Here is a 26,474-nt window from a genome sequence, read left to right as displayed (position 1 = left end):
AATTTCAGAGACAAAGTCAGGACTGTACTCACTGGCTGAAGTCAATTTTAACACTGGCATTATATAAAAATGATCTCCACGGTCGGCTCAGCAGCGGGGGAGCTGTTAAAATGTGACCCTATTGATTATAAACAGGGCGAAAGCATTAGCGCAACACACAACAGGGTTTTTGCCAAAGTATTTCATGTTGCTATGAGGAAATATCTGTATAGGGTGGGCCCTAAAAAGCACAACATGTGACGCAGAAACTTACCGTGCTGCTTTAAATAGCCGCTGACCTCTTTCCACTGTGTATGAAATGTTTTTATTTCTCTCAAATGCAGAAACATATCAATTAAAATGTTCTTGTGTGAGCTTTTAGTAAAGTAGAAATGCTTGAACCTCTGTATTAAGCCAACAAACTGATATCAGAAATCAGTGGCCTTCTTCTTGTGTTAAAAATGCAGTAGTTTGCTTCCACCTGGTGGCAGTATGGCTTCTCTGCCAAGTGTCGCAATGGAACATTAGTAGTTGTCTTTTGTAAAATCACCCTTATTATTATTCCACTTCCTAAAACCTCATCTGGACTTAATTAAAATTTCTATCAAAAATACACAATATCACAAGGTTCAGATAAGCTCACCCAGTTCTGTAAACAACTTACTCTTACAGGCTTCTGGCTTTGTCAAACTCATGCGCAATTTTCAGCGCTGTGCTGTTGAGTCCCACGGACTGCATGTTAGTGATGATGGTGACCACCACCCCCTGTGGGAGGAGGGGGGTCTGTCCTTGGCGCTGGTCTATCTCCTCACTGGGTAACACCAGGAGGACGCTGCTAGCTCCGACCGCGCCTCCTGTGTGCGACACATAGTGTCTGCGCTTCCTGCAATGGCCATATTTCTGTAGTTTCTCCACCACCAGCCAGCCTTGTGCGTACAGCCCATCTTTATCCCAGCTGGCCTCTGTCCTGTCAACAGGCGCCCACAAATCTATGGAAGTCTGGGGTTTGAGGAAGCCAGGGAGCAAGCCCTCAGTGTCTTTCAGCTCGGCCACCTGGTAGCTGTAGAGCAGAGCGTTACCGAAAAGCAGCAGGTCGCCCACAGTGGAAAGGAAGCCGCCTCCTGCCCACTTATAGGAGTTGTCTACGTACGGGCAGTTCACAACCCGGCCTTTCTTGTTGAGATGATAATATCTGTGGAGGAGCATCAAGGATTAATATGGACTCTATCGGATTTTTATCACTAAAAAAAGCAAACCTAAGCAATCACAGCAACCTGAAAGAAACATCAGATCTTGACAAAGGTTTACTCAGATGCTACTGATGCATCCCCCCTGCACTCAGCTGTGACTTATCCCAGTAATCTGGACATAACCTGACACAGGTGAATATCGATTACCTGGAGCGGTGGTAAATAATGGGGTCATTTTCATCAGGCACAGTATTGAGCATTCCCAGCTCACGGAACATGTTCATCATGACATCCAGGAAGCGCTGTCCAGCAGCTCGCTCCACAGCAGCACTAAGAAGGGTAAAGGCGTGGGTGGAATACAGAAAAGTGGTGCCTGCATGCAGCGAAGAAAGAAATGTTACTCATCAAGACTTTAACATTGAATCTGTATCATATTTGAATGGGTGAGCGAGTGAATTTGTGCTTTACCAGGTTTGAAAATGAGCGGGTCGTCTTTGAACAGATCCAAGGCCTGAGTGACACTTTCATAGTTTTCCTTCAGGTAGTATTCCTCGTGCTCAAACTCTTTTCTCTTCTGAGCCTGAGCGGCTTCTTTGTCTTTGGTGTTCTGTTCTGTTGCAGGTTTATCTTTGTTTTCAGATGAGCTCTTTTCACCCCCTCTCTCATTCACTGGTGGCTTTAAAAGTCGCTTTGCCTTCTCCCTGTCCTCCTTCACTTTCTTTGCATCCTTCTCATAATGGCGTATGCCGCTCAGGTGGGACAGAATCATACGAGGGGTTATCGTCACCTGAAAGAACAGGATGAAAGGCGTGCATGTGAGCCGAACACGAAAAGGAGCAGTGTGACGACTAGAAAACTGTGACACTTTGTTCAAGTTACTCACATCCTGTCCATCAAATTTCTTCTGGGGAAACTCTGGGACATATTTCTGAACTGGGACATCAAGATCCAGTTTCCCCTCCTCACACAGACGCGCAGCAGCTGCAGATGTGAGGGGTTTACTGATGCTGGCGATCCGCAGCACTGTTTCTGGGCTGCATGGCACACGATTCTCCAAATCGGCATAACCCACCCCTGAGTTACACGAAGAATTTAAATGCATCGTATGAGAATACTTGTGTGTTCCATGTGTGGCGTTTACTATGAAAACCCATAATCACAACATCACTGAGACATATTAGTAAAGAGAAAGGCCACAGCAGAGGACCATGCTGTATTTCACATTGTGTGCTTTTGGGTCAAGTTTCTCACTGAGTCTGTCTCATGGCACAAACAAAAGGCCATTTAGTTGACTACTGGAAGTGGGCCACTTGTGTTTCAAGGCAAACAGAGCTAAAGCTCAAAAGCTATTTGTTTGTTAATAATTGATGCGACTCTGATGTTTTTTTCTTACTCTTTCAACTTTGTCCGAGGCGGTAACCCAAGGCAGGGCCCCTGTTAATTTGGCCGTTTATCTCGACTCAGCTGTTTGCCAAAAATGACATGACATCGGCAAGAAAGGCAGGTTTCTGGCCAATGCTGTGTCAAAATCAGAAAGGCACAACATTTGCAACCTTGCCAACATTGATATCACACAGCACCAGGCCAACGTTGGATCAGCCAGACTGGTGATGCACAGGCACGGTACGAAATATTCTGCCAGTGCTAGCATAGTTTTAACAAGAAGTGGCAACTTTAACACAACCACTTATTCCAACCCTGGACCATTCATTTGAGTGCAGGACATCACTGGTCCAAGCAGTCAGCACAAGGGGCCCAAAATACATAGTGCATGCTGTGCAAACCAGACTAGCTTCATTGCATTTATTTGCAGGCACCAACCTTCACACCAGACTTGAGCACCATCCACAGAGACCCCAACCACCAGCCCTGGAGCCCCGACCTCAGCCTGAGTGACGACGGACAGACAAACTATGAACAGGTGGCACTGAAGTTTTAGGCAGGAAATAAAAGAGAAAACAAATGGAGAGAGGCCAATCTTAAAGCAAACAGTTCACAGGCCTACCTCTGTGCCTACCTTTATCCGCTCCACAAGGTCCCTGCTAACTTTTATGGCATCGCTGTATCGATCGGTCCTCTGTGCTTCTGTTACTTTATCATCACAGGAGCTGTCGGCTGTGTCCGTCTGATACTTCAGTCCGACAGCTAAAGCAATCCCCAAACCAACCCCACATATCCAAATCCTGGACTTTGACCTGTATCTGTAAAAGGCTGCGTTTGACCCTCCAACATATCGTCTCTGTTGCTGAATAAAAACACTCCGCTTCTCCAACTGCAGCGGCCGGACTCGCGCTTCGGATCCTCGCGGTGTCAACAGAGCAGACTCGCGCGCTGCTAGAGTACATTTGGCACAAAAACGATTTGGCAAAAATAACCGTAACATTGTCAAATTAGATATGTTGCTTCTCCTGCCTTTTTCTTGCCGTTAACTGCCCCTGGTTAATGAGCTCCAGTTCACAACAACTTGCTTCCTGTTGGCATCATCGAACCAGACCTAATAAATTAAACCACGATTCAGAAAAAGTCGATCGACGTAGGATAACCTGTTCACCCGATGACAAGAACTTGCTGTTCATGGTTTGCATTGTGATCGAATAATATGTGATATTGATTAGCAGAGCAGCGTACAGAAACTGCTTATGACTGTATTGACAATGTTGTTCTCCGTGTCAAGGTTTTGAAGTTCTTGTTGGCACAGCACCCTCAAGTCTGGCATTGAGACTCCTACAGTAATGACTAAATAAAGTAGGGAACAGCATGACTGATGAAATGGTTAATGCTACCAAAAGCTGATTATGCAGCAGAGTTGTGGTGATTGATGAGGGAGTCTTTCCATTTTGAGCAAGGCCTGATCAATCTGTTAGGACATTGGACCAAATGATAAGGTAATATTGCAGGACCCACCTCACTGATACCTTTGTCCTGAAAACAAATATATTGATTTTTAGCAAATTTGATGTAACTAGTTGACATATTTTCAAAGTGGGTCTTCTGGGTACCCTGGGTGTCCAAGCCCCCAGGATTTTTTGCTTTAAGTTTTATTATATTTTCAGTATTTAAGGTTTGATGTGAATGGACTGATTTTCATTAATACATTTGTGTTGCGTCCGGAGACATTCAATAATTCTCAGGATGCCAAGTTATCCATTAACCATGACACATCAACAAACAGGCCTTACCCCAGCGCCATCTCTCTCTCTCTCTCTCTCTCTCTCTCTCTCTCTCTCTCTCTCTCTCTTATCTCCTCACTGGTGCAACTAAGGACTCTCACAGAGGTCGTGCTAACTACTTAACTGCTGTCAACACATATGAAGATCATTTTTTGTCAAATTCCAAGCTTACATAAGCTACTAAATATTACTGTATATGGTGGCTTCTGAGTAAAACAAGAAAGCATGCTAACTACACGGGCCATTATGAAGTCATAGTTTATGATAAGGTCATAAACTATAGTACATAATTGAAGTTTAAATAACCTACCCAAGAACATACTGACACATGAAGTCCAGGCACACCAAAACTTCTTAACGGCTAATGCAACAATAATACCACTTAAACAAAAGGGACCTTATTGCAGGAGTAGGCTTCTACCTTTATACGTAAACTCAAACTGGATGCACGACGTGCTGCTACTTTTACTCAACTTAGAACATTTAGAACATTTTCCACTATTGCTACATGGTTTGATTGCTCTGAAAGTGCTGTTATGGTCCAGCAGTGCTTAGTAAGCTCCAGTGAACCAAAGAAGCACATGACAATGTTTTCCCCCCAGCTGGAAGTCAAAGTGAGGGTCAAGCAAAAAAATGAACCGGGAGTAATGCAATAAGGCTGCAAAATGAACAGATCTCTATTTGTTCGGAACATTTAACACATTTTTTTTTCTCGTCCTTTGCATTGCATTGGGTTTTATTCAATCACACCAAAACCTATTAAGACTTTGAATGGGACAAAAAAAAGCTATGCATGTACCACAAACAAAGTTAGAAAACTTTCAAAACGTGCTTTTATTTATAGTCATATTTTGTACATTTAAAATATGATAAACACTTGAAACATCTACATTAATACAAAGCTAAACCAATGCACAACCAGATGACTGAAATCATACTTCAGAGACAAGATGAACAAATTTTGGACCATGGTTTTAAAGAAAACTAAGAATATACTGTAATTCATTGGCATTTTTGGTCATTGCTTACCAAAACAGTAGCACCAGTATACATACTGACAGACATAGCTGATGTATACTTACACTTGCGAGGAACTTTTCTCTCCTTTTTAAACATAGTTTGTCTTGCAGCAAAATGTGCATAATGTTGAGGTTTAACTAAATGCAAAATTTCTCCACTTTGTCCTTTGGTATGTGCATAATCAAGGTGGAATGGAGCGTACCAGATCAGCTTCAATGCAGATGTAAAAACAATCTTTGTAACCAATGGCACATGTCATTTCACCAGATGACTTGTCAAAAAAAGAAAAAAAAAACAAAAACCCTACTTCAAAGATTGCAAAATGCAGACAACATTTCATGATAAAAACCGACTTGAAGAAGAAAGAATCTTGTTTCTCAGTTTAGGCTTCATCAAAGGGAATGGTTAAGCTTTGCTTCCTCTTAGCTTTGCTCCTTGGTCGAGTTCCGCTGAAGGCAGGACGGTGCGATAGGAAAAGCATCTGGCTGTTTGATCTCCACCACGGGCACGAGAAGAGGGGTTTATGGTAAGCAAGGTGCGAGCACAAAAAGCCAAAACCACAGTGCGTTTGGGGTCGGACCGTGCTTTCACAAATTATTCAGTTCCATTAGAGTCTGGTCCAGCATCTGGTGCATATCGAGGTTCTCTTCTTTAGCATGTGACAGTTTCTCTGTTAGAACATCAAATGAAGAAGTTTTAATCTCACACAAGCGGACACAAGTGAGTCAGATGGTTAGCTTGCATTAATAGTCAAGCTGGCTACATCATTCAGGTCAGTTATTCAGTATGAGTGTTATTTAGCTTGACCTACACCTCACTGACAGAAAACAAGAGAAGCACATTGAGTAAACCAACTCATGATATGCAAGCAACCATGCAAACAGGCTACAGCTTACGACATGTTCTTATTAATGCACATAAACACAACTACAATGCATAAAAAGTGATTATTGTATAATGTTATAATGCTAGACAAGAAAATGATTATTTGAGATAATCCCTGATTTTCACTATGTTTGAATTACATTTCCACAAACGGCAACACAAATTTCAAGCAGTGCAGGCGTTGTATGTGGACAATGCAAACGAAACAGCTTTGGATCTTACACTGGATCAGATTGTCATACACACATTAAAAAAAAAAAAAAAAGATGAAAGGGTAAAACCGACGGGTAAAAACATTCACACAATTTAGTCCTCATTCAAGGCCACGCGTAGTTCATTAGTGAGAAGGCGGTTTTTCTCAAGTTGCTGGTAGAGGCGATCTTTGCAGTCAGAGAGCAAGTTGAAAAACAGAGAGAGGACAGGAAATCAGAGGAAAACAGGAAAAGAGGAAGTGCAATGCCTGTTCACACCTACCTTACCTACAATGGATCACTGGAGCCTTTTTTTTTTAATCTTTGTAAAATACACTTAACATCTGACTCTTCTTTAAATGACATGATCAAACAGTGTTTTGATGCTGTTGCATTTTAAGAGGGCACTTTAGGCAATCCACTCTTTAGATTTGTGTTTGCAATGGTTAAAGCAAGGCACGAAACGTTAAGAAGAACCACGGCAGCAAACTTTAACCTTAAAATAAAACTGGATAGTATGGCAACAACATAGAAAAAACAATGAATACTTTATCTGCGGCTTTGGCCATAACATTCTCTGTCGAGTGTATCTTTTCGATCAACATCAGACTTGGATAAACTGTGATTGAGAATCAACCACGCTGTAGCCTCAGTTTGGTTTAGCATTTTAAAGAGTTTAAGGATGTGGCTCAACTACTGCTTTACATTTGAAGTCTGAAAACACATAAGAAAACTGCTCACTTCTGCTTTTCTCTGTCTGGATTTATGGGAAGGTCTTTAATAAAAACACTCAGAGTATGTGATTGTATATTTATTCAGATATATGACAGGATACCGTTTATCATACAAAGGCCATGTGGTGTAATCACTGATAGCAGTTTCTTCCAATTTCTCCAATCAACCAGACTCAACAAATCTTACACACTGTTCTATATTCAACCATGACACCCCATAACTCTACTTTTCTGCAATCTTCCTGATAATAAATCCAACACTAATTCCCTCTAAATCTCGAATATGTCCCTCCTGTCACAGACCTAAATGTTGAAAAGTGCTTGCATGCATCAGTCTCAAATGCTAAGAGAGAAGACAACTTGGCTCAGCTTTCAGTACCTGCAGTTATTCCAGGTTTTTGTGCATATAGCACTACTGTAATATTCCTAATATCTCAGCTTCACAGGACAAAAGTTGAAGAAAATAAAAAGAACATTGAAATCAACTAATGGTGTGTGGAGATGAAGGAACAAAATCATAAACATAACTTAAAATCAAGGCTTCCTGGTTTTATTAGAGCCACTTGGAAATAAATAGAAATTAAAAAGAAAAAGAAAGGACAGAGTAAAGAGATACAGCTTACATAGAAGGAAGGGTGTTTATTTCTTACACAGTGCAGAAAGATTCTAGGATTCTGTACAAGAGATGGGATCAAGTTAACTCTGACGTGAGGATGAAAACATGAGAGGGGAAGGACAGCAAAGACAGAGAGGGAAGGGACAATGGAGGGAAGGCTGGAGAGAGAAGACAGACGCCACTCAGCCGGCAGGAGACGTCTTTCATGAGGTGTAAAAAATTTATCTGCGTGGGAGAGAAGAGGTAAAGTGAACCAGGGGGGTCGCTGTGGGACCGAGGCAAATTTTGCACCACAGTACACCAGAACCACACAAGTCACGGCAAAGCATTACAAAACCACAACGCACAATGGAAATGCATTGTGAGAGGGAGCACGCTGACAAACACAAAGTGGAAGTCGGACCAATTCCTCCCTCTGATTACCAGACTATTCGGCTAAAACGCCAGGAGCAGGGCTGGACCAGACAGGGGGTGGTGCGCCTCGTCAGTCTCCCACAGAGGGGCCAAACGCTGAGGGACAATTTAGCAAAACTGGGGGCTCAACCGCAGCGATGCTAAAGTGTGACAGCTAACCTTCAACAAACACACAGGGGGCCTTTCTTCTCCACAGAAGTAGACCATGTTAGTAGAAAAGAAGAAACACTCCTAACCTTGAGTTACAGAGAGTGAGTCAGACTCACTGAAATGCTTCCATAATACAGACCACAACATTTCAATAGACAACTTGCATGCGTGGCGTAGGATGTCAAGATATCACATGAAAATATCTTGAATATTTTTTAAATTAGAGAACAACAAAAATTGCATAGACGGTTATAAAGTCACCGATTACAATTCACAAATGAATCCGTTAAGAAACTCATGCTGAGATTTGCTCATGCATTAGCTCATCCCTGTTTACAGTCATCTCGAACACCAGTGATACTGACACAAAGCTATCAGAAGGTATCTTCATCACAGTAAGGCAGAAGTGTGAGAGGGAACCACTTAGAGTGAGTTAAAATTAATGCAAGAGGGCTTCAGTTACACAGACATGGAATACCACAATGTCTGTTTTAACACGTTAAAGACTTTAAAAACATGGCTGCATAACTGTTTTAAGACCAGATACAAGAGTTGGATGCACGAGTAATGACGGGTACAAGGAAATATAAGGGAGACAATGGAGGTGAGGCAGTTGGTGTAGAGGGAAAAGAGGGGGGAACAAGCAGGCGCAGCAAGTTGAAAATTACATGGAAGTCATGTCGTTGAGGGCGTGGTCCAGCTCCTCGCTGATGGCCTTGTACTTCAGTTTCTGGGCATACAACTCATCTATTGGTGGGCCGGGGGTACGGGGGGAGGGAGGTGCAGTGAAAGGGAGCAGAGGTGAAGGAACGCGTGACAGGGAGGTGAAGGGTGAAGCATCCGGATCATGACAGACAGGAGAGGGTGAGAGAAAAAATGAAAACGGGGGAAAAAAAGAGGAAAACAGAGTTATACCAGAAAATGATAGAAAGTGCAACAAAAATGGGGAAATTCATGAGGAAATGAACCGTGTACTTCACTGCAACATGGCTCCCAGTCCTTGCTATGACTCCTTGAACACTAAGTCAACATTTAGGCGTGATATCTCCGACAAACATCAAAGCCATTCTTTCCTACCTTGAACTCAATAACAAATCAACTACACCGAACAGAGAGCGGATAAGGGTCACCACAACGAAAGTACAACGCTGACTGAAAAAGATTATGAGGGAACAGAAATAGAGTTCAAGAGCTAAGCAAAGAATGAGCCGAAGAGATTTTTTAAAGCCCCGAGTACTCACCCAAATACCATCACTGACACAACAACAATCATGAAAGAAAAAAAAATCATACCTTCCAAGTCATCAATGGTCTTCTCAAGCTTGGCTACTGATCTCTCAGCGAACTCAGCACGAGTCTCAGCCTGTGTTACAGAGGCAGATTTATGACTTAGTCCATGTGATACAGCACCTGTGACTTGTGTGTTAATCATCCTGCACTCGGCCTGCAGCTCCAGATAAGGCCTCGTGAAACTTTACCTCCTTCAGCTTGTCGGTGAGGACCTTGATCTCCTCCTCGTACTTGTCCTCCTTCTGTGAGTACTGTGGAACAAAAACAATGACAGGTGTCAAACTGGTGGAGGGAACGGAGTCAAACTCTGAATGTCTGTTTAAATACATGCATACATATGAATATTATGATGCAAAACTGAGGTGATTCGGCTTCTCGGGCTCTTCTGCTCCCCTTCCCCCCAGTCTAACGAGGAGCTGAGGGGTTTGACAGCATGCACTTGGTCGGAGGGTCGCACTTACCTTCTCAGCCTGGGCCTCCAGTGACTTCAGGTTGTTGGTCACAGTTTTCAACTCTTCCTCAAGCTCAGAGCATTTGCTGGGGTTTTAGACAAGGGGGTAAAGTTCCAAAGGAGAAGAGGAGGGGGGGTGGAAGAAAAGGAGGGAAGCGAGGGAGGACAGAACCAGAGGTGGACACAAAACAGGTAGAAGGAAAGTAAAAAAGATAAATAAGAACTACAGGGATTAAAACCAGGAGGGAACCCCACGTACCTTCAAAGTGCCTTAACAGAGCAGGAATGTGAGAATAGCAATGTGACTCACACAAAGAGTAGTGGGTTACAGTGAAATCAATAATTTGGCATTTTTGCATCAAAATGTCATGCTTCTCTTAAATGTGAGGCGTTATTCTTGCACAGTCTCTGCATTGTTAGAGGCATGAAAGAGGAAAAGAACAAGCACAGCGAGCAAGGCAGAGACTCAGCGACATGAATGACAGTGGGAAGAGCCACTCGCCACAGATGTGTGTGTTAGCTTTTGTTTGTAGTACCTTTGTGACTGAGGAGTTTAGTGATTTCATGCTTTGCTCCAAAACCCTTAGCTCATCCTCCGCTCTCCGAGCCTGTCTGTTAGTGGGTGTGGCGTACGTGCGCAAGCCATTCAAACGATGGGGAGCATGCAAATACCAGCACAGACAGTCAGAGCACAGGACACACGTTTGAATGGAGACAAGTCCAAATACTTAGTGCATTAGTGCTCAAAGCTCCAACTGTTGAAATACATGTGGAGGTGCAGATTTAGTGCATGTGAAGGCTGAAAAGTCTTACCCTTCTGACAGCTCAGCGCGCTCCTCTGTGCGCTCCAGGTCACCCTCAATGATGACCAGCTTACGGGCCACCTGAAGGTGCAGCACAACAAAGTGTCACAACACAACAAATATGAGAGTGCTGAGGCAGTTAGGATGTGGTTTAAAGTGAAAGTGAACCACAACTAGACAACGATTATACTACACTTGGTGATACTTACTTTAACCCCCCCTCATTTAGCATTTATAAGCATGATCTAAAAGTGTTTTTTAACTCACCATAGTGTAGTTGTAAGCAGACGGAAGTAGATTTTTAGTGTTTCCTAACGCACAGTATTTGTCCACACTTAGAATTTCATCAACAAAGACATATTTCAGATTATTATAATCAATTGTTGAGGAAGTATTAAGATCCTTAAGTGAAAGTACTGAAGCATTTTAGTAAAAATACTCCATTATAAGTAAAAGTCCTGCATTGAAAATGTTACTTAAGTAAAAGTGTGTATATAAAATGAGGAAAATGTGCTTAAAGTATCAAAAGTAAAAGTAATTAATAGTTTCAAAGCTGATTTTCTGCCGATCGACTAATCGATTAATCAACTAGTTGTTTCAGCTCATTGTTGTCCAACATTTGTAGTGAAGTAAAAAGTGTAATATTTCCTTCTAAAATATAGAGGTATGTAAGTACAAGTACCTCAAATTCAATTTAAGGTGCCCATAAAAGTTAAAGTTCTTGACAAATACATTAATACATACTTATATCTGCTTACAACTGCATTATAGTGTATTATACATCATTTGTTAAATCTACTGCCTATAAATGCTAAAGTAAAATAAATGTGATCTCACACTTTTTAGAAAAATGCAGGAACGATGTGAATGAACTGAAAAATCCAAAGTCTTGCCATAACGAGGCGTATATGGGCAAAAATGCTCCCTAATTGGTCCTTTAAACATAAACAAGTAACCAATTAATTACATCTTGGAAATCCATCTATTATCAATGACTGTAACAATGAGCTACGGCATGTTTGGGGTTGCGCAATTGTTCTGGGGCGGCTGCCAGTGGCTGAAAAACTCGCCTCCTCATATTTGCGGTCAGCCTCCTCAGCGATGTGCTTGGCCTCTTTCAGCTGGATCTCCTGCAGCTCCATCTTCTCCTCGTCCTTCATGGCCCTGTTCTCAATGACCTTCATGCCTCTGTGGGAGGGAACAACCAGTCAAAGGATGTTAGGAATCAGGACCTGACAGACAGCCTGCAGTCTCCCCGAGGACCCGGTAGTGGTGGTTGGTAAATCTTTAATACAGCCTTGTAAGGTGAAAGGCTTATAGTTTCCTGACATGAACGTGGGAGACAGAACAGAATTTGAGATGTTAGGGGATGACACAGCTCCTGTGACAGTGAACTGTGTGACATCCAGCTCTGCGGCACAGAGGCTCTGCTTGCACCCCACACAAAGGGATGCAAACACAGCCCCGCCAGCCGGAAACGGCAGAGATCCGAGGTCTGAACCCACCTCTCGCTCTCATCAGCAGCCTTCTCAGCCTCCTCCAGCTTGGTCAGGGCAGTAGCCAGACGCTCCTGAGCACGATCCAACTCCTCCTCAACCAGCTGGATACGTCTGTTAAGGGAAGCGACATCTCCCTCAGCCTTGGGAGAGAAGAGGAGCGCGTCAGGACACCTTAAACACAAATACAACCTGGAAATCGCACAAGTGCACACATACACATCAGCCCAAAGAATGTACAGCAGAGGGGTTTTGTGTGTGTGTGTGTGTGTGTGTGTGTGTGTGTGTGTGTGTGAGACGGATGAGTGTAATCTCAGATGTTCAGAAGTGCTTTTGTGTGCCACCTGTTGGGAAAAGCCCTCCCAGGATGCTTGCCTGTGCAACTCATTGACTATGTATAATGATAACAATGTCCCAAGCTGACAGAAGGTTGAATATCCTGCCTCATTACCAGGCCCCAGAGAGGATATTAACAAGACTCAAGTCAAAGGCCGTGAGACTATTATACTGTAGCCGGCTGCTCACATGGTACGAGTACAACCACAGAGGAGACTCCCTGGATGGTTCACAACTGTTGGACCCATTTAAGTGCAACTTAACAGGTCGTGCTTGCAACGTATTGGCTACAGGATCTGTTTGAGCAGAGCTTTTTGGTGATTATTCAAACCTGTAGCTGCTTCTATTTTCTGGTATTTGTTTAGCAGGTGTGAGAGTAGCATTGGCCTAAAAATGCACTGTGGAAACAGGCCGGCAGAAGTATGACTAACCCCCCTGCAGCTTGTGTGCAAGTGCGCACTGCTGGACCAAAGTGCATCTGAAGCTGTGAAGTGACAAGGAAGGAAGTTAGTCTATAAACTGAAGCAATGGTTCCAACTCCATTTAAAAACACCTCACGGTTGATTACTATCAGACAGACTGCTGAAGGACTCTGCAGAAAGATGTGCTTCCCCTCTACGTAACTGCTGCTGTGTTCACTGAAAGGGAACTCACTCCTTGTAGCTGTTGTCCTTATATGGCCAAGTCAAAGAACATAAGCTCACAGTGCATCTTATAACGTTGTCACAGTTTACTTGTGACTTCCTGGTTGATGAAAATCATTGAATCAAATGTTGCGTGCCTGCGGGCTAGAATAAACCGAACTTCCTGGAAAGCAGGTTGACTGTTGCAGCAAAGTGCATCAAAGGGGATGCAGCTGATACAAAGGTCGGAGGACACACTGATTCAATGTGCACACAGTTGTTCAACTGCTCTGGCATCAGCGGCCTACCGTTACCAATTACAAGCGCTTAGCCAGGAGCAGCATGCTACCAAACCTTCAGCAGCGTACTCTGTGGTGGCGCTGCATGGAGCCACGTAAAGATCAGCGCGCAGCACTGCCGAGCATCAAGAGAAATTCCGCTTTCTGGCTGTGCATCAATTCAAGCTGTTCCGTGAGAGGAGCGCAACCCAGGAAAGGCAAACAGAGGAGGATGCGCTCATTTTTTGCGTTTTGATAAGCAGCTCCTGCGGCTGGACGCGCGGTAAACATGCTTACTTGTTCCCTGGTTTTCCTCTCCGCAAGCAACTCCTTCTGTAATCTCTCGGCTCTCTCTTCTGCACCGTCCGCCTGCTCTTGTAAGAATCTGATCTTTCGTTTGACGGCCTCCAGCGATGTAGCTCCGGCCATTCTTTACTGTACTGCTATATATTTAAAAATAAAATAAAGGCTACACAATGAGCTGCTGCACAATTTCCGAGAATTTGTCAAGCGGCGAGATGACGTCCTTGATTGTGCTCAACGCTGCGTGAAGACAAGCAGGACGGTGCGCAAGCTTTCTGGAGACGCACTCTGCAATGCCTGCCTGCTATTCGTCCAGGAAGTACCGTTGATGATTTCAAAATAGGCTCAAAATGTATGTTTTCTGCAGGCCTGGAAATCTGCTGCAATGGCCTCTAAAATAATAAAATGTGAATCTGAATTGGGACAAACTAACAATGCTTTTTTAATGACAAAAGCACAGCGAGTCAACGCACTGTTATAATCACGTCTGTGATGAACTAACAGAGCCGCAGCGCCCTCTGCGGGTGAATTGTGAGCAGTACACGTGGCAGTAAAATACTTGGAGACTACGAGCCATTCAATCTCTTCACTGAATACAATAATTACAGGCTACGTTCTGGATTTTGCAAATATCGCGGAAAATCCCTCCAAGAATAAAAGGGAAAAACAAGACCATAAAACACTAAGTAGTAGTTAAATTCCATTCAGGACTACAGCCACGCTTAAATGTTCCTATGGGGATATTAAGGGGGGAAAAAAAGCTCCAGCAGTATCAAGGCCTATAGGGAATAAAATACACTGTGACTTTATCCTCTGGAGGAATATAATTAAAGGAGTATTACAACTGGTTTTCCTGGACACAACTGAAGTGCCATCCTCAGAATTGGTACCTAAAAGTTGTCAGTCACCCTAATTCGTTTGAAAAAAAAAAAAAAAAAAAAGTGTAAAAGTGTTTAAAGTGGCCTTTAAATGCATTGAATTGAATTCTTTACACTAGTTTTCCTGCCATGTGTTTATTGAAACTGGGGGAAAGAGGCGCTACGAGCAACAAAACTTTAAACGATCATTTATTTAATGTGTCTGTAGATAAGCTAAGTTCATTTCTTTAATTAGTACGCTGCCTGGGACATTTTGATGGGAAACTGTGTTTTTTCCTGTGGTAAGCAAAGAGCGCAGCCCGCAGATGTGGCTCTATCTTGACCATATAAAGCAGTGGGCTATATTTATCCAGCCGCTTGCTCTGTGCGCTCTTTGGAAGAGTGCGCATGAGTCTACACTGAGTACGCTGGATACACCTAAAACAAAAACACACACAATTATAATACAGTATGAAGTATCAAAGTTATGAGTTGGCCTATGGATGGATTTAATTTCAAATAAACAATGTTTGTGTCTGTTAAACACCCAGTGTGACTTTCTTTGGGCTGATTTGTAGTGACAGTGAATGTGATCATTAACAAGACATAAAGCGACAGTTCAACAGTGACTGAACTCTGGATCAAAAGGCTCGTTTGGACTTTGATGGTCAATTCTCAGAGCATAGAAGATGCGGTGTCCCCACAGAGAGGAAACTTGATTTCTCTGTGGTGTTGAACTGTCGCTTTGCCACACTCAAGAGTGATGAGAGGATGAAGATGTGAGGAAGCGTGGTGCAGGAGTGGGTGCCATCGTGAATCCCTTCCTTACTTACATCGGTGGCTTTCTTCTCAGCCAGCTCAAGTTTCTCCTGAGCGTCTTTAAGAGCCTCGGAGTACTTGTCCAACTCATCCTCAGTTCCCTTCAGCTTCTTCTGCAGAGCTACCAAATCGTCCTCAAGCTGAAGGGGGGGTTTCAGTGCGCGGACAGTTTCAGAGGTGATCAGCGGGGAGTGGCGTGAGCGCGCACAGGCGCGAGAGCGCGTACAGAGAAAGAGAGACACCAGACAGGAGAGGACAGGACAGGACAGGGGAAAGAGAGGGGAGAAAGGTTAGGGGGGCTCATGCACGTCAGGGTCAGATACCTTGGTGGCGGCCTCCTCAGCGGTCAGCAGCTTTTCCTCAGCAGTTTGGAACTCCTCAAACACTTTATCTCTTTCGTCCTCAGTAACACGCAATTTCTTTTCCAACTCTCTTATTTCGTCGTCTAACTACACATGCATATAGAAGACATTATACAGTTAAACAGAATATGAAACAAGTATAAACAAGTATTCAGTCTATAACTAAACAATATTTCTGTCTAATTCACATTTTCTATATTATCAATGTATTTTTAGGCTGTATTTACATCACCAATTGCCAAAAACAGTTGAGAGGAGGATTTGTAACATCCAAAGGAAAAAAAATTCAAGAAGGATGAGTTATTCTTAATTTAATCCTTATTTGGGATTATCCACGAAAGTAATTAATCCGTATTTAGGAGGCGATCCATTTAAAGGGCAGCAGCTTTATAAAGCTACCGGTATTCCTGCTTTTTCTACGGATCTCTGGGCTTTTCCGCAAAAGAAAAAGAAGACTAAAAAAAAACCAGCCGACCTGTTTGCTTCTGTCCTCTGCTGCTTTCTTGTCTGACTCAGCCTGCTCAGCTCTGTCCAAGGCATTCTCCTTGTCGAGCTTGAGCATCTGCATCTTCTTCTTGATGGCATCCATGGCTGCTTATTGCTGTTTGGGCGCACCAACACAACGTCCAAATGAAAATGAAGGAGAGGAGAGTGGCTAGGGCGTCTGTGCCTAACTGAACGCTAAGCTGGAGTGCAGGCTCTGCCTCACTGTGCCCTGTCAAATATGTACTTTCAAGGGGGGGGTGACTGGATTCCTTTGGACATCCAATACTTTTTTGGAGGAGGCGTGCGCGGGTGCCCGGGCGTTCTTTAAGGATCTGCTCTGCTATTCGTTGCTCCCAAACATTTGACTTTTGATACGCCTTTATATGGGATGTGATGGACAAGCAGGCAGCTCCCAGGGAAGGACCTCCTAATGGTAATGTAACAGAAGCCATTTAATGTACAGAGAAGATGCAGATTATTTAGTGGACGAGCAGATCATTAAATCTCTGAATGGCACTTGTGTGCAGTTTGTTTTCCCACAGTGGCAGCACATTTAAAAGCATGTGTGTTTCTTTAGTGAGTCTTCTGAGTTTGTTACTGAAAGCTGGGACATGTGTGCTTTTTATGTGAATAACTTTCTCTGATTTCACAGTGCCAGTTTCCTCCTGGTCATCAAACCCTGTGGCAGGCTGGGAGTGGGACCACAGGCAGCTGCAATAACAGTTTGACCAGGCTTTTGTCAACTTGCAGCCACTGCTGTGTGTGTGGGTGTGTTTGGGTGGGTAGGCGAGCGTAAGTTCCTCTGGGATATGTTTTAGTAGCTCAAGTGGGCTGTCTGAGAAGAGATGCTTTTGGTAAGTCAAGCAAGCCCAAGAGGCATTGTTCACAGTCTGGGGGGCTCAAGTCCGGCAAGTGTTTACCTGATAATGTATCGGATATCCTCCCTGTAAACTGTTGATGTGCCATTTTGACCGTGACAGCGCAGCAGCCAGCACCAGCCAGGCAGGATGGGTTTTATACCTCAATTACAGCAGCTCAGCAGCTGATTGACTTGACATTTGAGAAATCTTAGCTGGACCACAAACTGCTAAAGAAGAATATTATCCAGTATGTGCAGAATTTCTATTAATAGCTTTAAAATCTGAAGAGGTAAGAAAGGGTTATATTATATTCTATATGATTGTATTATAATGCGTCATTATAAAGTTAATTATTTGATCAATAATCCTCCAGTTGAGATTTTAAAACTTTAAAAGTGCACTGATCTGACTGAGAAGCTAAGCTGTGCAGTGACTGAGGACACACCAAGTGTCTTCAAGTCCCCACGAAGATTCACAAGGATATTTTTAGGGTTGCCTTCTCTTTCTTGCACCTGCCTTCGTCTGTAATATGGATCCATGACTCTGTGGCAAGAGTCCAGGGTCTGATGCTATTAGATATGCCCCCTAAAATAAGCCTTGTCTTGCTCAGACTTTGGTCTGTTTTCTACATTATTGTCACCATGCCTGGCAGACTGGTTCATGCCAGTAGTACCCAAACAGGCTGCTCAGTGTTCAGGCTTCACTCAAGCTGTAGTAAAATATGACCAAGACCACAACAGAGGATGGTGATAACAGGAATGGTGTTTACATTGCTCTCAGCATATTGCTTTGATTGAAGGTACAGTCCTGGTAACGCAGGCATCAGCCTTGTCATAGACTATGATTGACAGCCACAGTAATAGAAAAATATTTTGATAATCTCAGCACGGCCCATGTTCTAATAGACTGGTATGTGTATAATTGTGATTGGCATTAAAAAATATTGGTGACACAGAGCCGGCCTTATTTCTGCCTGCCTTTTTCTTGCTCTGGATCAGAACCAGTCGTGGGTAATGCATGTGGTTTAAGGATCACATATCTGCAAAACAGACTCATTTGCTTTATTTTAATGTTTCTGGTGTGCATATGAATGTTCATCAAGTCATTTACATTGTGTAAATCTTTGACATAAAAATGCAGGATCATACATGTAGCTGGAAATATGGATTTGATACCGGTGTTTTACGTTATGTTTATTTTCAGTCAGATTTGATATTTTCTTATTTTTTGTCTCCATAATGTCGGTAAATCTTGATTTGAATCTTGACTTTGCTGTAATTATCTTCAGCATTTTCACTTAGTGGACTCCGGAGGTTTGTAATGGCACACTGAATTTGCTGCGGCATGCTGGGAATGAGAATAAGCTCCATTATGATGTTTTCCTTGAACATATTGGCACAGTAAAAATAGCCCAGGGACCAATGTGCTCGCTTTGATTAAAGTAATCACAAATTTCTCCTTCTGTCCAGACGTTACCGAAGGCTTCTGCCTTCTGCCTCACGTCCTGTTGGAAAATTAAAGGCCCTCTCACACTGAGACAGAAGTAAAAGACGCGAAGCATAGTAAGGTCTTCTTTTATTCCTCAGTAGATGTAAGCAAGTCTTCCAATATTTGAGGCAGTTTTGGGGCTGTGGTGGCGTTCTGAAGGCACCACAGCTCCAGAAAGAGTTTCTTTTTCATGGACGCTGAAGTGAAAAAAAAAGAGAAAATTCTTCTGTAACATATAATTTTGTGCTCTTCGGAAAAAAAAATCTGCTGCTCAAGGCCTTTCAAGCCTCCCACCAGAACAGCTGATGAAAGCCAATGTCCTACCATTTATATTTTGCAGCAGCATTTGAATTTGGGACTGAACCATGCAAACTCATTACATCTTGAAATAGGGAACTTTCTCTTTGGAACAATATGAATTGTGAACAAATGAATGTGATTTTGCTCTTGCGACACTTTCATCTGTGCTCAGTTTTTGCCAACAAGAATTTATTGTCTTCTGAAGGCTGTGTCTGTGTTGAAAACAACTATTGCAAACAGCTGAGGGGGTGCAGTCTGACTTTACTCTATGAGGAATTCATTCCTCACAACATACAGTGACTGTGACGGTGATAAAACATGTTCGCTGTCCGACAACTGTTGGCCGTTTTCTGGACAGATCTGAGATCCTCTGACATGCCGGAATCCCGATCGTCCCTGTGTCCTGATTCAGTCGTCTACGTGAGGCGACAGCTGAGTGAGACAGGTGCAGCAATGAGCAGAATTCATATTCACATTCACTATGCTATCATTATCTTTACTTTCATACCATGTCAGATTTTCTTATGGCAGCCACAGTTATAAACGAGGCTGTGAAAAGTGATACAGAACCAAATTAAAACTCGAGACAACTATGAGGCCATGAAAGAGTGATAAAATGATTAAATATGGACTTAAAAGGGGCAGAAAAGTGGGCAGATGAGGTGTTAAATGACTAAAATTCACATGGATATTCTGGAAATTCACAACTGAGACGCCCTTGAAGTCTCACACTTCCAACTCTGTGGTCTGGAAGTGTTCAGTTCAGCTTGTCCTCTTGCCAATTTAAATGACACTGCAGCCTTTCCAGGCGCCTTAATACTAATACTTTAACACTGTATTAGTTAATCTGCTAGGCCTACAGTGACAACCCACTATGTATATGGAATGTCCGGTTCTCCTCAGTCACTCCTAAGGGAGGAGCTGAGAAATGCTTGGCTGTTGTGCCAGAAATGTTTGCGTAAGAAGACTCTTGGGAGAAACATTTAAGGTTCTCTCATGGCTAAAATGTTACTGCAAGAGTAAGTATGTCTCGGCCTTTGTCGAGGCTCCATCACAATGCCTGCCCGATGCAACAATGGCAAGTTTTTCAAAAAAGAAAAACTGCTTGTTCCCTCCCAAAAATGTGTCATTTGGTGTGAAGCTATACTTTTCGGAAATGTGTGCGGTTATTTTCCTATGATTGCACCTGACACAGAACAGCAAGGGAATACTGAGGCTAGCTTTCCCCTCATGTCGAGCGCACAGTGAAAATCTGAGAAGCAGAGTGTTGGCTTGCTCCATGTCAAATACCATCTGAAGATTTCTGCCGACATCATCCAGATATATATAGAGAGAACTCCTCGGCTCCTTCAGACAGTACCCCTGGGATTAGCTCCATGCAGGGGCATAATCATTTAGCATAGCAAAAAGGGAGAGGAGGCACCGCCAGGGTGCAACCCAAGCTGTAACCCAAGCCCAGTCCACGGCCTACTGCCGCTAGGTTTATTCACTGTAATGTTCCACTGACATATACTGGTAGTCGTAAGATTCAGACGGATATATTGGTGAGCACAGGTGGACGCATAACCACAGCCACTGCACAGAGACTGCCACAGTATTTTACTTGATGGATAGTTGCAATAAGGCTGTGACACTTTGACTCACACAGTTCTGCGCGGTGCTAAATCTGTCATTAAGGATGTAAATCAGACGGAAATGTCCCTCGGTCAGTTGTAATTCCATTAAAACTTTATGTTTAGTTAGTTGAGACTGTGTTTGCAGTGCAAGCTGCTAGAAATTCACAAATGTCACCATGCTTAATACTTTGAGGAGTCAAATTCCAGCCGTATGAAGGGCAAATATTTCTGGTGCAGGTGCTCCATTGAAGATGGGAAGTATTCTTCCTGTGCCAAGTTTATGCTGCAGTGCAAGTAGCTGCTGTTAAATGAAAGGATCTGTCATCTCTCTGACTGTCAAGGCCTGTTATAAATCTCTTAGAGGCCAGGAGTGGGGCACAAACTTTTTTATTCTTATATGGTTTTATACACATCCCCATGGTTGTGCTTTAAAGGTTCAACTGAGACTGACCTCACGGAAAACTGAAAAATATGCTCTGTTACATGCTACGTTTCCGAAAGTCAATGTCAAGAATTTTCAAAGCTCATATTCTCTTCTTGTACAGATAGGTCGGTCAAAGCTGAGATTTAGATCTGATTCTCCAAGTTTAAGAGAGTTTGCAGAGAAGCCTCAGTGACGCTCTGCAAGCAGCTACTACTCATTGAGAGAAAACAGCTTGAGCTTCCAGCACTGCAAACACAAATGTGGGATAATGGAAGAATATTTGTGGCCTCGGCAGGGCTCCTCCCAGACTGTTTGTTTGTGTTCCCCCTCTGCAGATGGGGACGCACAGAGAGGCAAGAATGTCAGCCATATCTGATGCTGCTCAGTCAGCTCAGACCAAAAGAGGGGAGGAGAGGAAGCATTCGGGGGGAACTGTCATGATTCGTTTCAAACATCTTGCGGGATGCCGTGCTAGAATTCTTGCGTAAAATTAAATTCACGAAAAAGGCCCGACATGTCGTAGCATGAACACAGGAACAAAAAAAAAAAGTCCATCTGTCAGACATTCTGCAACACAAATCTGTCTTCAATTTAGGAAAGCAACACTTTTCGCACGTTTGTTGTGTTTATTTGTACACAGTAAAACAAGTCGAGAGGGAGGTGGGAAGTTAATGATTGTTTACAGGCAGGTTGAACTTCTTCCAGCTCAAGATAAGAGATTGCTTCCGAAGCATCAGAGTCGTGTCCTGCTCAGAAATTCTTCCCTCAGGGATCAGACGCTGTTGAAAGATCTTTCTAAATCATGACTTGTTGATATCTTCGCCCTCTTGCAGCATAATAATTGCTGGTATCTCAGTTCCCAGCTGGCCAGCATCTTGTTGATAGCCCTCTTTAAATATTTGTCTTCAATCTTATGCCCCTCATGTCACAGGGCTAGAAGTTTCCGTGTTTGCACACAGAGGGAGAATCTTTCGTATGTGTGTCCATATATGGGCTCTCTGGTGTAAGCGAGGTAGAGGAGACAGAGGAGAGGGCTCAGTTGCGGGGGCTTTTTGTGAGGTCCAAAGACGTACTTGATATTTCTTTCCATTCCACAGGGCTATAAAACTTCTTGGTATGCACTTCTAGCTCAGCCACTGTTCTCCCTGTCTGTCAGGGCCCTCTGGTGCAGAGACATGAAATAATGGCCAGTGGAGGAGGATGCTGGACTTCTATGGTGGTGTCTTAGTTTCCCTTTCTTTATTTTTGTGACTACAAACAAACTCTTTACACATCCTCTATTAACCCAAATCCATCTAAGCTTTCCCTGTGGCAGAATCATCATCATCAAAACATTCCAAAAGTCCATTTTTTGGTCCAAAAAGTCTAGTTTTCTTTAGTTTTTTTTTTTTTTTTTAAAGAGAAAGTGAAGGTTTATGTCAAGTTTATAAGTATGTTAACTTCAAACCACAAAATGACTGTAGCACGGCTGAAGGAAAGCCATCAAGTGGAGTGTGTGTGAGAATCTACGGTGACGAGACATTCCAGTGTGGTTTTGAGTGGCTGTTTGAAAGCTTGCAGGCTATGTTCACTGTGACTGGGTCACTGTGGTCTCTCTCTGCAGTGAGGAATGCCTCAGGAACCCACAGCTCTGCGGCACCTGCATTCTTATACCGAAGCCTGTCTGCAGCCCCACGTTTGATCAGATGCCGTGACTATTTTCCAGTCAAGCTCAGACTCACAGCGAGGGGGCTAGATAAAACAGTTGTGCAGAGTCAATCATTAAACAACTGTCTGAGCGCACAGACGTGAAAATAAATAGACATCCACCTGGTGTGGTCTGGTTAGCTCCTGCCCTGAGGCCTTGGATGTCTGAGATAACAATATGCAGTACAGTAAGTGGGTAATTATGCGCCGAGGTTGCTGAAAGAACACAACATTCCCATCAAAAGAATGGGAAAGAACGGAGGTGGAACAAGTATGCAGATGTTTTGGTTTGGTAAATATACCAAAATAGTCACTTAAAACCTCACTGAAGGAAAAGTACAGAAGCATTATTATATTTGGCATTATTAAGTTTCACCAATGAGTTCTCAGCATTTTACTGTTACAGCTGGTTAAAGTGGAGTGTAACAACTTTATTTAAAGTTGGATAGTTTAGTCTACTGGTTTCCAGTCTCAGGGTTGAGCCTCCTGAGGGCTAACCGTGAGGTGTTGTGATATTCGTTTATTCTTTTCTGGATCCCCATCCCAAACTAAAACAGCTATGACACCAACAACATCCATGACAGGTTACTATAGTGGTGGATCTATTTTTGATCCGTTTTGTTGCCGTTAGGAATCATGTTCCAAGTTGAGGACCAGTTCTCATCATGTCATCTGTACAAGACTAGATACTACCAGCTGACTACCAGAACTCACTTGTCATGTCATATACTCATGCCAAGAACTGGTCTACACTAGTTTGTCACAGAAGAAATGTGGTATTATATTTTTCAGCAGCACTTGACCAAATGACCGGACAGTGCTGCAGTTATGACAGAACAAGTGACCTAACAACATAAATCATAGCTAAATATGGAACATATGCAAAACATTTCCTTGAAATAGCAATGCCCTTTCTCTTCACCGAGACAATACGATCAATATGGTCAGAACAAGACAGTAGGTCATCTACTTTAACACCCAGTAATTTGGTTTTAGTGACAACTGACATCACATCTATAGGCAAGCTGAGCACAGTGGTGTTAGCAAGAACATTTCTGCCTCCAAACACAATGCATTTATTTCTGGCAATGTGTAATTTAACTCGACATGTAGATTCTCTGCTTGAGTCATCCACATACATGTAGTACGACTACACTGGCATTTTAAAAAGTATATGGTAAATCATTGATTGACACTGATTATAAAAGTGGCCCCAAGCAACTCCCTTGTGGGACATTGTATGATATTTCTACTGCAAGAAAATCACCAGAAAACACTGTGTATGAATAATATGAAAGAAAAAATGAAACAAAACATGGGTCTGGAAGAAAAATTCATGTTTTGGGATTTTTCTCCCTCTGCTTTGAAATGAAAACACCTGAGAAGTTCAAAGGGGAAGCCACTCTTTTATGGAAGTGTTAACAACTGTGAGATTTATAACGCGACAAAGGGCCCACATTACTTTTTTTTGTTAAGGGTCTTTAGCTAAAAGGGTCAAACACTGCACTGTATTTAAGAAGAATATTTTGTTTTTTTTTTGTGAAAATCTTAATCTGACAGATAACTAGCAACTAGTCACTAATAAAGTGGCTAAAATGAAAAAAAACTGTAAAGTACAAGTACCTCAATATTGCCATTAAGTACAGTATTTAAGTAAATGTACATTATTATTCTCCACTACTGGGAAGGGCTGTGAAGGAGGTTTTTTAATCACTGCTTGGATGCATCAGAAGTAATCAGATGATTAAATCTCATGAAAATTGGCATTAGTGTAGAGAAAAACCCTGCTCAGCACTGTGTTGAGTGTATATTCAGCCTTAGTACAGGGCGGGGAGGCCGCAGGATTGAGAGAAGAAAAGGAACCAAGGACTTTTTTTTCTCTGCAGAAATGCGGCCTGTTATCTTACGACTGTTGAGCAAAGTTTCCTTATTAAGACTGAGGGTTTGGATGGACGAGTGTTACATTTCACTCTCGACAGCTTAAATCCCAGGAGACACTGCAGATCAGTTCCAGTCGGCAGCACAGGCTGAGACAGACGGTTCCCCCCGTTCCACACCTCACTCTCCACGCTGTTTCAGGAACGAACAAAACTGAGAAAAATCCCCGTAAATCACTAAGAGAGGCCTGACTTTGGAAGAACAAGCGTGTGGCGGAGTCAGGCGATATAGTTTAAGAGATATTCCTAATGTTACTGGTGGAGGTGTCCAAAATTAGCACCCGAGGTTTAAGTCTCAGCTGAGACCCAATATAGCCCTGCTGTCACTGCTGACTGAGAAATACTGTGCCTTCCTCACATGATAACTAAAGGAGCTGCTGTGCTGTGCTATGAGAGAAATAGACAGCCAATACTGTCACCCAGCAGAGGATGGACACTCCTGAGGTGACTACAACTAGCTCACATATTTCACAGACAGTGAAAGCACCACCCATCCGTTATCTCATGGAAATGGATGTCGATCTCTATCTCTACCATTTAGAGCAGTATTACTGTAACCGCTTAGATTTTATCTGAGTGAAATCACAGCACATAGACAGTAACCGGCTGTGAGTTATGAAGGCACAGAAGTCATCTCCACAGACTCTGTTTACTATTCTCATTAAGTCAGAGGCTGTACAGTGGATACGTTATGGAGCCAGCATGTTGGGAGATCCCTGCCGATGACCTAAAATAGTCATGTGCTCCAGAGCTAAAGGCTCTCCTAGATCCATCAGCTGCTGTCTCCCAGGTTTATGTTAGGGACTGCAGCTTCTCAGAGCAGGCAGAGGGGCGCTATGTGAGTATGAGTAAACAGCAAGTATCCTTTAAACAGAATGATCAAGTCACTGCTTTATTCCACTGTGTTTCTTTTCTTAAGCCTTTTCAGAGCATTTAATTACCAACACAGTGCAAGTGTGTTTACACAAAGTCCACACACGCCATGCACACTTCACACTGGCAGCATCCCTTCAACATGCAGACCCTCGCTGAAGAAAACTTGGATAACCACAGACACAATAGGTGGTTCGCTCATGTTCACATGCAGAAAAGGTAACATAAACACAACGAAAAAGGAAGCTGGGTGGAAATGTCTGGGAGGTTTCGGTAATTAATCCTCTACAGTTTGTTAAATTCCTCCTGCTTTCTCTCTGCCATACCATCTTTGGGTCTGGGTTATGTGAAACTTCCTGACAGAATGGACTGAAGCCAAATGTGATCTGCAGCCATTCAAGCCATGAACAATGCTGGTTTCCACTGTTTTATCAGCTTGGGCAAGCTGGACATTTTTTGGCTTGACATGGCTGCTGAAAGGCTGTTGAACCCCTTCTTTAGCCTTCATCACTAGCTGAGAAAGAAAGACGATGTCAGATTGAGATGTCGTCTACACGAAAATGAAAGTCTCAGTAGCATGCTTTGGACAAATAGCCCTGCCCAGAACCCAAAAGCCTTTCCTGATGTGCATTTTTTCCAAACCTCACTTCCTCTTCCATCACTTTTCACTAGAAATGGAGAAAACTGGCTGAGGGCAGTTCCCCTCCTTACACTGTAAAAGACCATGGTGCCCTCTCAACCTGTTTTATAGCTTTAGCATTACCAGAACTGGGTTGCAAACAAAAAATACATCGACCAGTCAGTTTACACACAGGTTTCTATTTATTATTAATTATT

The 26,474-nt window shown here is 43.0% G+C and overlaps 2 protein-coding genes across 25 annotated transcripts; both read right to left on the bottom strand.

Annotated features, from left to right (window-relative positions):
• Positions 1-285: 285 nt before the first annotated feature.
• Positions 286-3,673, bottom strand: lactb (lactamase, beta). Of its 2 annotated transcripts, none has more exons than XM_076733299.1 (6): positions 3,175-3,673; positions 2,991-3,057; positions 2,053-2,243; positions 1,638-1,956; positions 1,377-1,542; positions 286-1,171 (listed from the first exon to the last, which is right to left on the bottom strand). In XM_076733299.1, the coding sequence occupies exons 1-6, from the start codon at positions 3,550-3,552 to the stop codon at positions 646-648; spliced, it is 1,647 nt and encodes a 548-aa protein (XP_076589414.1). In that variant the 5' UTR covers positions 3,553-3,673; the 3' UTR covers positions 286-645. The 2 variants fall into 2 exon arrangements, with proteins under 2 accessions (XP_076589414.1, XP_076589415.1); XM_076733300.1 differs by having other exon boundaries at positions 3,187-3,637.
• A 1,480-nt stretch (positions 3,674-5,153) lies between these two features.
• On the bottom strand, positions 5,154-16,666 carry tpm1 (tropomyosin 1 (alpha)). Of its 23 annotated transcripts, none has more exons than XM_076732367.1 (10): positions 16,443-16,653; positions 15,929-16,054; positions 15,620-15,745; positions 12,399-12,532; positions 11,964-12,081; positions 10,904-10,974; positions 10,101-10,176; positions 9,828-9,890; positions 9,643-9,712; positions 5,154-6,029 (listed from the first exon to the last, which is right to left on the bottom strand). In XM_076732367.1, exons 1-10 carry the CDS (start codon positions 16,554-16,556, stop codon positions 5,947-5,949), a joined length of 981 nt encoding a protein of 326 aa, XP_076588482.1. In that variant the 5' UTR covers positions 16,557-16,653; the 3' UTR covers positions 5,154-5,946. The 23 variants fall into 23 exon arrangements, with proteins under 23 accessions (XP_076588482.1, XP_076588472.1, XP_076588463.1 ...); XM_076732357.1 differs by lacking the exon at positions 15,620-15,745 and adding an exon at positions 6,548-6,624; XM_076732349.1 differs by lacking the exons at positions 5,154-6,029; positions 15,620-15,745 and adding exons at positions 7,232-8,010; positions 9,018-9,096.
• Between the last annotated feature and the right edge of the window lie 9,808 nt (positions 16,667-26,474).

This window comes from Chaetodon auriga, chromosome 6 (genome assembly GCF_051107435.1).
Source record: "Chaetodon auriga isolate fChaAug3 chromosome 6, fChaAug3.hap1, whole genome shotgun sequence".
In the NCBI taxonomy this organism is placed as follows: Eukaryota; Metazoa; Chordata; class Actinopteri; order Chaetodontiformes; family Chaetodontidae; genus Chaetodon; species Chaetodon auriga.
The sequence above is the reverse complement of the archived record's forward strand: the minus strand, read 5'-3'. Positions and strand labels throughout refer to the sequence as shown.